General features: G+C 26.6%; 1 protein-coding gene across 1 annotated transcript; it reads right to left on the bottom strand.

Moving 5' to 3' along the window:
- Positions 1 to 5,492: 5,492 nt before the first annotated feature.
- LOC130806483 (transcription factor RADIALIS-like) lies at positions 5,493 to 9,445 on the bottom strand. The gene is made up of 2 exons (XM_057671592.1): positions 8,950 to 9,445; positions 5,493 to 5,798 (listed from the first exon to the last, which is right to left on the bottom strand). The coding sequence occupies exon 1, from the start codon at positions 9,229 to 9,231 to the stop codon at positions 8,983 to 8,985; it is 249 nt and encodes an 82-aa protein (XP_057527575.1). The 5' UTR covers positions 9,232 to 9,445; the 3' UTR covers positions 5,493 to 5,798; positions 8,950 to 8,982.
- Positions 9,446 to 11,912: the final 2,467 nt, after the last annotated feature.

The raw sequence follows: 11,912 nt of genomic DNA, 5'->3' as shown, positions 1-11,912 counted from the left end.
TTTTCTTTTTCTGATATTCAATTCTTTACATTCTATGATGCTTCATGCAGATGAAAATCTTCAATTGGATGATCAATCAATCTGAACAAACGATTCGAAATGCAGTATAAATTATAAGTAATTTTTGAGAACTCGTATATTTGTTACGATTATTACATAAAACCTAAATTCGTAAATTCTAAATCACGTTGATATAAACCGTAAAATCTTAAATTGAAGAACAACAATGAATGTATGCTATTTAGAACAATAAACAAGTTTTAAACAGTTAAAAAACTGAAATATTGAAGAAATGGCTAGTGTACATTCAAAAATTGTCACAGGCATACCCAATTAGCTTCTGAATCACAAATTTTGCCAAAATTGCTTGGTTATATTAAACAAGCACAAAGAACCAATTAAGAAAAAATTGCCCCAAAAGCTTCATCCATAAGGAGCATAACAACTTCCTTCCATAAATTTAACCCATGAGTACATGAAAACCCACAAACTTAACCTCCTGTAAAAATTTAAAATCAAAGTAAAATGAACTAAAATGGAGGAAATCCCTGACTTTAAAGAAGTAAAGGGTGACAAAGGAATGGTTGATATGGAGAGATGAAGGAGATAGGAGTAGGAGGGAGAGAATGAGAGAAGGTGAGGGGTAGTTTAAGGAACTTGGGTAAAGTCAAAGGTAATTAAGTAGAGTCAATGTCACGAAAATTTAAAAGCTTAATTATCAAATTTCGTTGACATAATTACAATAGATGTACTTTTTTTCTTGTTCAACTTATAAATTGTCATTGGACATAATAAAGGAGCGAATTTATTAGAGTGCTTTGGATCAAACTCGCAACCTCTTCAAACATGGGCTTCCTTCTAGTTTTAAAGACCACTAGGCCACAAAAAGATAAATAATGTAGAATATCCTAATTAATCAGTGTGGTTAAATCACCATAAAAAACAAAAAATAAACTAATAATATAATTAAAAAACAAAAAGATAAATTACAATTTTTAAAATATCATCCTATTAAATTGACAAATAACAGTTATTAACTTAGAGTTGCTCATAAATAGTGACACTTTTCAGTATTCTGGAATTCAATCGACACAACGATTTGCGATTTGCACCTCTCTTTCTTTTGAAATTCTTGTCATTTTCAAGCCTTCACAAAACACAAACCTAAATACAGTCAAACGTCGTCCGTTCTATTGCACCACCACACCACCAACATCCCTGGCCACTGACCCTAGAAACCACCGCAAACCCACTAGTCAGTTACCCTTTATTCCCAATTGAAAATCAAAAAGTTATTGTTTCAAAAATTGTTGGATAAAATTTTAAAAACTACCTTATCTATAAGTTTATTCGCAAAAAAATTACCTTATATATTTATTTTTTTTGAAAAAAACTAATATTTTTTTGCAAATAACTACCACTTAACAAAAAAATTAATTAACTGTTAAGTTTGAGAGTTTGATTAATTTAAGAGATTAAGTTGTCTATGTGACAGAATCTCATCGGTGCTTGTATTTTTAAATAATTAAAAATTAAAACACATTAATTAACAAAAAAAGTAAAAGATTTTTGACGTCATTTTTACTCATTATAATGATATTTATTCAAAAAACAGACATTGCGATTATCCTTATGGGGCAACTCTTTCAAAAATTCGGTCGGAACAAGTACTTATTTTCGAAGGAGTTACCCCATAAGAATAATCGTGACTTCCGTTTTTTGAAAAGATATTATTATGATGGGTAAAAATGACATTAAAAATCTTTTTTGGTGTACATGTTGGAAAATAGGCGGATAAATACTTGTTTCGACCAAATTTCTAAAAGGTTATCCCATAAGCATAATTGCGACGCCCATTTTTTGAAAAATCATCGTTATGATAGGTAAAAATAACGGTAAATATCTTTTTCGGTTTACGTGTCGGAAAATAGGTAAATAAGTACTTGTTTCGACCGAATTTCCAAAAAAGTTATCCTGTAAGAATAATCGCAGCGTTCGTTTTATAAAAAGATATCATTATGATGGGTAAAAATGACTTTAAAAATCTTTTTCGGTTACATGTCGGAAATAGGTGAATAAGTATTTATTTTGACCGGATTTCTAAAAGAGATACCCTATAAGATTAATTGCAATGTCCTTTTTTTGAAAAATCATTGTTATGATGGCTAAAAATGACGTTAAGTATCTTTTTCGATTTACGTGTCGGAAAATAGGCGAATAAGTACTTGTTTCGACCGAATTTTCGAAAAAGTTTTCCCATAAGGATAATCGCGACGTCCGTTTTTTGAAAAAATGTCGTTATGATGGGTAAAAATGACGTCAAATATATATATATTTTTTTGTTAATTTATGTGTTCTAATTTTTATTTATTTAAAAATACGAGGACCTATGAGATACTGCCACATAAACAACTTAACCTCTGACAAGATAGTCACCTTAATGGTCAAGTCACCTTTTCTGTTAAATGGTAGTCATTTGTAGTTTTTTGCAAAAAAAATATATAAGATAGTTTGTTGCAAATAGACCTATAGATAAGGTAATTTTTTATAATTTTTCCAAAATTGTAATTTAATTTTGTTAATTGTAACTTAAAATAAAACCACTGATTAATTCTTTTATGACATTAAAATGTATGGTATTTTTTGTAATTTGAAGTGTGCATGTGTATGTATTTGCTTTATTAATTTTCTTAATAATTGATGATAATAATTATAAGTTAACTTGTTGTAAATAAAAACATAATGATTGAGCTTTTCAAATTACATGATAATACACTCGAGTGCACAATTTTGGTTGAGTCGAGATTCTTACATTATTTTAAACATTGTAACGATTAACATTAGTGGAGTTTTATTATTTTTTTGTGTGTTTTTATGCATTTTTCTATATCATGCTTTATCAATGTAATTAAAAAAAATTTTGGTTTAATAACACTTTAAAATACTTCATTTGGTTTTAATAGTAATTACATTTTTATTTTTCAAGTTATTTAATGCATAGTTTTAATCTTTAATATCTATACTTTCATATGATAAAAATTTATAGAAAGTTAATATTATGAAAATATGCATTAAGAAGAATCAAACAAGATTTTAATTAATTACATTTTACATTATATATAGAGAAATATATGCCAAATAAAATTAATTGATGAACAATAATTGCTATAGCGACGGTAATAATTATTAAAATTAAAAGTAGTACATATTCTAAAAAATTATACAACCCCATTCCCAAAATTCTGAATCGGCACCTTTTAGTTTGATTTCAATGGTAGTCGTTTTATCAATAGATTCATTGAAACAGGTTCAATAAGGGATGCCATACATGTAAAATCTTATAGAATATTGGATTGAATCTGTCAGTAGTTGAAACTGATATGGGTATGAATTCGAAAGAGTCCAACACGCCATAAAAAGTGGGTAAATATTGATATAGAAAGTCTTTCTCGCCATGTGTAGTAGGTAGGTGGTAATATGAATTTTATGAGAAATGGGTAATTAAACATATGAATCTGACAAGTTTTATCCGTCATAAGAAAGCCAGTAGGTCTTGTGAGAGACCGCCCTACCGTGAGACTAGTAACTTTATTCGCCCAATTATATTTTTTTACAATATGCGACCACTTATTGATTAATTCAAGGTCATAATTGATACTATTAAGGTTTAAATTAATTTTTTAAGGGTTATAACTGATTATTTATTATTTATAACTTGAAGGTCAAATTAAATTGACCACTTTAAGATTATCATTGATCACTTTAAGGTTATAATGAACTTGTCTAAGTTAATAAGCTATAATTGATCACTCTACATGCGATCACTTATAATTTAACATTATAAGCTTTAAATTGATATTATTGAGGTTGTAATTGATCATTATCAAACTTGTTAGTTATCAATTTAAATTGTCCACTTTAATGTTGTAATTGATCAATTCATATATAATTGATTATTTTAACGTCTCACTTTAACGTCAAAAATCATAATTGATCCATTTAAGGTGATAAACGTGTAAGTAGAAATTAGTCACTTTACTTTTAGAATTGATCACTTATAAGTCAAATTTTAACCTTTATTAATTGATCCATTAAAGGTTATATACTTTAAGTTGAAATTGATCACTTTAATGTTAAAAGTAATCACTTTGATTAAAATTGATTTTTTAATTTTTACCTTTTGAGTTCGGGCCAACCCATTAGTATCCATTTCATAATGAAGCCACCCCTTACAAGTTTTCGTGAAAATAGTTAGTAGGAGGTGAAGATGAGGTTTTATTTGGCCCAAACAACGCAACCTCATACCCTCCTGGTCCAATTTTTTTTGTCAATACTATTTTTTTTATAATACTTTAACGTATGTTATTTATGTAATTGGCAAAAATTTAAATGAAAATTTGTTAAAATTAATCCCCACAATGAGCTATTCAATCAAAATATTTTATAGTATTGGTTAATTAATAAAAAATTTATATTATTAGAGAAACCTTTTCATTATTTAAAATATAGTATTTAGTTAAAAAGTAGGAGTATTTTGAGAAGATTAATTTAACTTCAAATTATTTATCATGTGGAGTTTATTCTTCAATAAAACTAGGGATTATCTTAAGAGTAAACCTGTCAAAACGGTTGATCTATCTGTCGGTTTTCAGGTTATCTTGTGGCATATTCACAAAGAGAGCTGACTATATAGCATAAGCTGCATGAGCAATGATTCAAGGCCAATTTTTTTTTTTAATATATACACTTTTTAAATTATATATTAATAAATATCTTACTTTTATTTATAAGAGCAACACGCATTAGTCATTGTGTAATTTATGTCAATAATTTTCATAAATAATATTTATTCATTACCTTCTTAATGACTACATAGCAATATTTTTTAATTATTATTTTTTGGGTCAATAGTTACTTGGTATTATTTGATATTTTTTAGAGAAAAATATTGAATCTAGGTAGCCAATCAAGTACACAAATTGTTATTTTGTTATATTTTATTGGGTTAAATAGGTAAAATAATATTTTTTTTAATCGAAAAAAATTTAATACTCTCAATATTATTAAAAAATGAAACATGTATGTTGGTATTTTAATTTTCAGTCAACGCCTCTAAAGTATTTGAGACGTCCTTGTTCCCAAGTCAGAACTTAGTCATCGACCATCTTGTGGGAATTAAAGGTAAGATTTGTCTGAAATTCATTTGTTTACTCTCTAATTGAGTAATAAACATTGTTCAATCACTCAGAATTTCACACTGATACTTCCTCCGTTTCAAATTAGTTGCAACGTTGGCAAAAATGACATTATTCATTCATCACACTTAATTTGTGATTAGTTTTCAATCTATTAGTTAAAATATAGTCAAGTGAAATCTTATTTGATTCGTCTCATTGCAAAGATTATTAATATCAAATTTTCATGATTTTTTATTATAAATAATTAGAGATATTAAAAATTAAATTAATACATTGAACTGCGTGAAAAAACAAATGTTGCAAATAAATTACAATGAAGAAAATATATGTTTGATACATTGCTTAATATAACAACTAAAAAACAAAAGCAAATTTAAAATTGGAAGGAAAAACAACTTTAGGCCTCAACAACTTGTACATGACAAAAAAAAAATTGCAACTCAATATTCCACACTAATATATATTTGATACATTGCTTAATATAACTAAAGTTAGAACAAAAGGAAATAAATTAATTTACTAGCAACTACTAGATCAAGTCATTAAACAATTGTTTTATTCATTAAGATAGATTTTCATGAGAGCTCTACATCCTTCAACCTGCATAAGACAAGATAGCTTAATGATATAAACATAATTGTTACTTACTATTAAAGGAATCAAGTTGAATTTCTTTTTACAAGTTGATCAATTATTGTTGGTATCTTAATAGATTCTTTCTCTATCTTATCAAAATTGCTACTCCCTCCGCTCTTTTGATCTTTCACTTTGGATTTTTCATACATATTAAAGAAGATAAAATCTTTGGGTTGTAGTGGGTATTATTTTAATTAAATAGTAGTGTGAAGTAATGATTGTATTGGAAGTATGAGGTTGTAGTGTGTATTATTTTAATTAAATAGTAGTGTGAAGTAATGATTGTATTGAAAATATGAGAGAGAAAATAATTATAAATAAAAGAAAAGGGGTACATTAAAAGAAAAGGGGAGGTTTTAAGGGGTAAAAGTGGGATAAAAACTTTCTAAAAATAGAAAGTATTCTAAAGTGGAAAAACTTTTGAAACTACCCGTTATAGTTATGTGGAAGATCAAAAAAGAACGGAGGGAGTATTACATTTTCTTTTAAGTCCGTCCTATAAAAATTATTATAATTTATAACTCAAACATTTTTTATTAAAATTTTAGATTCATCTAGACATACATCTAACTAATCTATATATTTTATCCCACTCCTTAATTATCACGAAATTTATATTTATAGTAATTTTAATAAGACAGATGTTATATTAATGTTGTCAATTTGTAATTATTAATAATGCATTGTGAATCTCGGGTATCAATATATTATTTTGTGATGCCCAATGTAATTAGGTTCATAATTGATTGATCCTGTAAGATGCCATTTTCTGATAGGGGTGGCAAAAACTATTGGTTCCTTTAAATTGATATTTTAAACAATATATGGTTTATGTTTCTACACTAAAATAGTAATAATCAATTTTAGCATGTTACTATTATTGGTAGGTTTGTTTGTGTTAGTATTATTGGGGTTAAATTGCTATTAAATTACTGTCATTTATTGAAGAAATTCTCGAGATTTGACAAGTTGGTTAGTGGGTTTAAAATTTAGGCTTGTATATGGTCCAACTTTGGGTTTAAGTTGTTATGTTAGGCAACCTAAATTGAAGTCCTTTCAAATCCATTCTTATTGATATGTCAATTAGTTTTCTTCGGTTATGCATCCTCCGTTCTATAATACCCGCTACATTTTCTATTTTTGGCAATTTCATATTACTTGCTACATTTTCGTTTTTAGTAATAAAATATTCATTTAAAGTTCTACCTACCCCTATTTTTATCCTACTCTATACTCTATACTCTATAATAAAATACTATACTATACTCTATAAAGTAACCTAACAACCTATTTTTCTTTTTTCTTTTTCAATTAACAATAATAAAATACTATACTCTATAAAGTAAACAATTAGCTACAGTGTAGGTCAATCACTTTTCTTAATACCCGTGCCCATGCAAATGTAGCGATTAAAACGGAACGGAGGAAGTATCAGATAAAGGAAAAAAAAATACCATCTTATAATTTTGAAGCATAACTTTTACTTGGCAGTTTAATTTAATAATGTACTTATTTAAACATATATTTGAGCTCAATACAAAATGTTGTATGAAGTGATCTCATTTTAAATCACGTTTTATATATATATATATATATATATTAAATAATCCAACTAATATAAATTTTTTATTTTAACACTTTTTACTGTGAGATCATCTCTTACACATATAATGTCTACAAGTCTACTAGGTAGGTGTTTTGTTTTGTGACAATGAGATAAAACCAACTATTAAATACTTTTGAGTTCGGTCTTTTGATTCGTTGCTGATAGCTATAAGAACAAATTTTCCTATACTTTGCATGTTTTCTTCATCTTAATATGGTTGAAAAACTTATTTTATAAATTAATCCCAAATTTCGATTTTGGTCGAGTTAGTTTTTTAAATAGTATTTGTATGGTCAGGAAATAATTTAGGTTTGGATCCTAAGCCAAAATCCAAGTTATTTAATTAAAAACCTATTAATGCTTAATTGTGCATGACCCATAAAAAAAAAAAGTCAAATTAGTTATGTTCATAAGTTCATTAGAGATAAGTCGTTCGACTCACCTTATATTAGTATTGTGGATTCGCCAATGAGTTGATTTTTTAAAATTGTAATATCGTGTATTAGGAATGCCTACTCACTTTGTCTATCTCACTCAACATCATTTTCTATTTTGGATAATCTCTCTTATTTTCTACTGTAACTTTTATTTTTGAAAATAAGTTACCATTTTCTTTTAATTTTATTTATAAATTTAAACTTGTTTTTGATTTTATCCATATAATTTAATTTCTCTTTTTATTTATTACCAAATATGTATCTTTTCTTATAAATAATATACTCTCTTTAATGTTAAATCAAAGAGAGGAAAAATTACATGTTATATCCACACTTGAATAAATCAAAAACGCTTCCTATCTAAAAGTATTATATTAAGCTTGTTGCTAAATTGATATTGTGATGATTTTTGTTTTTGTTTCTTTGCCATACTTTATCTTTTAAATATACTTATAACTTACTACTCAACTAAACTCATTTTGCTCAGCTGACCTAATTTTTACCAAATATTAGTACTCAATTAAGGTAAAGAAACATTGTCTAACAAAGTCAAATATGAATGTAACTCTGTGAATTTTATTGGTCTAACATTACACAATAATTAGAATATATAGATTAGCACATTAAAATGGATGTCCTCTCGGTTGGATAGTATTTTAAATTGAGTTGAATTTATCGAAAAATAGGTGGATGTATTTTATAAGCCAATAAAATATCATTTTAAAACTATATGGCAATGAGAGAAAATGTTTCTATTATAAATATTTTACATGTGAGAAAGATTCAACATCTTTATAATAATAGGTTGTAGATTTGTATATAATACTTGGTGGATAATCCTCTCAATACCATATGGTTTTCAGAAAAAGAGAAAACACTTATACTTCGTGGGTATGTCCACACGAGTGGGCCCACAGGGTGATTATGTGACGAATTATCACGACCTAACAGTTTCAATAACTTATAAAGTATGTACACTATCTTTAATCTATGAATATGATATAATTCTTGGTTAGCCGCTCCTTCTTTCATACTATCTTTAATATAAAAAAGTAAAAATAAAAAAGAATACCTTAACATGATCTCCTACTTGAGTTCCCCATGGTCAATTACCAGTATTAGTGTAGTTAGGAAAGGGAACTTGACCAGCCTCAATATTTTTGATGTCTTCCAAAAGATCTTCATAATGGCTTTTAACTTGTTGAGAAGTTTTACCACCAACTGCTTTGGCAATATTGTCCCAACGATCCGGCGTATCTTTGTCATAAATAGCCAATGCCCTTTCAAAGGCTTTGTTTTGCTTTAAGGTCCATGTTGTTTCCGTTCCTCTTGATGACATTGTGCCCGATGGCATTTATTTGACGAACCACCAACAATACGGTTAGAAAATTTCTACAGATTTATACGGTTAGAGAATTTCTACAGATTTATTTGAATCTAAGAAATGATAAATAATAAGGAGATTGTATGATATGTATAAGACTTGGTAATGACAATTTATTTAATTACGAGGTAAGGCAGAAGAATTTAGTACGAAATTATAAAAATTAGACTAAGAAATGAGAAGGTATAATGATAAGGAGATGGTATGATATGAATAGAGTTGATGATGCTTGCTCTTTATAGTGGTGTGGTGGTAAAAATTTGGGGTAATTTTAGTGGGGTCAAGCTTTTTGCCAAAGTTTTCTTAAAAAGATATGGAATTTTAGTGTTTTGTTTCCCTAAGAACCGCAAGAATATGCTCAAGAAAAGGGGAAATTTTATCTATTTTTACTAATAATAATCACCACATTTTGGTTTGAGTTAAATAAGGAACTTTCTACAAACAAGATGAGAGCAGGTTTAATTCTTTTTTAGAGAATTTTTTATTTTTAAGTAAAAATTGATGTTATTAATTCGAATTTTCGCTCTTTTGTAGTGAATAATTTCTTTTTGAATTGTTTTCTAATAATCTAACCTTTGCCATAATATATCCACCATATAATACCATAATAATATGTAATAATAGGGTATGTTGCCAGCAAACTAAGAGAAATATTGAATTATTCACAACGAACTAAAGACAAATCTTAGATTAAAATATTGGATTATTTATGTCAATTTTTTCAATAACCTGGGTAAGACTTTCAATTATTAGATCAACCTATAATTTTAAAATAGTCTTTTATGTTAAATTTAACTGTCCATATTAAAATCATAATAACAAATAGATTAAACAAGTGCATTTGCATGTTGATTAAACATATTATAGTATGATAAATTTTAATTCCCTATATATCATATGTCATGGATTTTGTAAATATCACAAACGTCTATTGACCAAAACAAATCTAATCTCGGGGACTTATAACAATCGAAATAAATTGAATTAAATAGTGAATGGTGAGAATAAAAGTCATATATTGAAGTATTTCAAATTGAAAATAAGTAAATAACTAATTTAAAAATTCTTAAATGGTTGAGGAAAATAGACTCTGATTAAGAAGATAATGAAGTGTTTGGCAAACAACAGATAGTTAACATCTGATAGTTGATTAAATCGAGTGACTAATTTGACAACTAATTTTATCAACTAGTTCAAAATAGCTTATTAACAACAATAAGATGTTACCACCAACTAATATGCCAAAATCCATTGAAATGGCCTAATAAACAACTCAGCTAGTCTCTTAAGAGACCGTCTCTTTGAGAGACGTATTTTAAGCCCAGCTCATTAAATACTAATACCTACTTATCGTATTCTTAATGCCTATTTGCATTATCTTTAATGCTTACTTATCATATCTTTAATGCTTACTTTTATTATCTTAAATGTCTACTTACATCATTCTTAATACCTACTTACAATATTTTAAAAATACATAATAAATCGGTCCAATTAAAAATAGTTTCTCATAAAAATTTGTGTAAACTATTTAGAAAAAAAAAACATTTGGGTCTTTAGAAGAAAAAAGACTTGTGGGTTCGTGAATGTGGTGGCGCGTACGGATTTTTGAAAAATGTTATAACTCCCGATATAAGTAGTTGATTATTTTCTTTAACAATCGGTTTTTTATTTATAAATACCTCGTGTAGCGCACAAAATTTTTAATATCCACATGTAAAAAATATAATTTTTAAACAATGGTATGATTATGTATACTATAATTGTCAAGTTTAAATTTTTTAATTAAAATGTAGTAATCAATATTATAATATTTAACCAATAAACAACAGACAATCAAATGCGAAAAATAAAGTAAATATACTAAATTTATTTTATAAAAATAAATAATAAAATAAAAATAAACATTAAAGATGCATAGAATTAAAATGTTAGAAATATATTAAATAATATTTTGAGTTAAACACCTTTTATCATCTTTTTAAATTTCATATAGAAAGTTAATTGATACAATGCAACAAAATTTGATGAGAGAATACGTTGATGTAATAGTTTAAGAACATAGAATTAAATGTGAAAATATAGAATATGAAAAAAATAATTTAATAGTTAAAAATAGGTTAAATGGCGTTTAAATTCAATATGAAGTGTCAATTAATTATACTCAAAATATTTTCAGAAAAAATGTTTTGAATAAAAAAACTATTTTGGAAATATAAAATTTTTTTCTTGATTATCATAATTTTTAAGATGACAAGATCATGTATCAATCATTTAAAAAGAATCTAGAAAAAGTTCATTTTCAGTTGTCTTACATAAACTATTATAATTTAATTAAGGTGTGATTGAATCAATATATGATACAATTCAACAAAAATATTTTTCTGAGTAAGAATATATCCAAATTACTTTAATTATCATGTAGCCGAATAACTGTTACGCTTATAATTACGGATATAGATTTGGGGTAGTATTATGAATACTTATTTACATATATGTAATAATATAAAGATGGACATGTATATTGTCTATTAAGATTATCGTTTTAAATAAAAAATGATTTGTACGATCTTTATTTCTTTGAGGATCTGACGAAGATATTGATTGTTGGAGGTGTCTTATATATCCATGTCTATGACTACTAATATCCT

This window comes from Amaranthus tricolor, chromosome 2 (assembly GCF_026212465.1).
Source record: "Amaranthus tricolor cultivar Red isolate AtriRed21 chromosome 2, ASM2621246v1, whole genome shotgun sequence".
NCBI lineage: Eukaryota > Viridiplantae > Streptophyta > Magnoliopsida > Caryophyllales > Amaranthaceae > Amaranthus > Amaranthus tricolor.
The sequence above is the reverse complement of the archived record's forward strand: the minus strand, read 5'-3'. Positions and strand labels throughout refer to the sequence as shown.

Excerpts from the sequence above, each read along its gene's own strand:
- LOC130806483 (XM_057671592.1), bottom strand. The coding sequence starts at position 9,231 with ATGCCATCGGGCACAATGTCATCAAGAGGAACGGAAACAACATGGACC.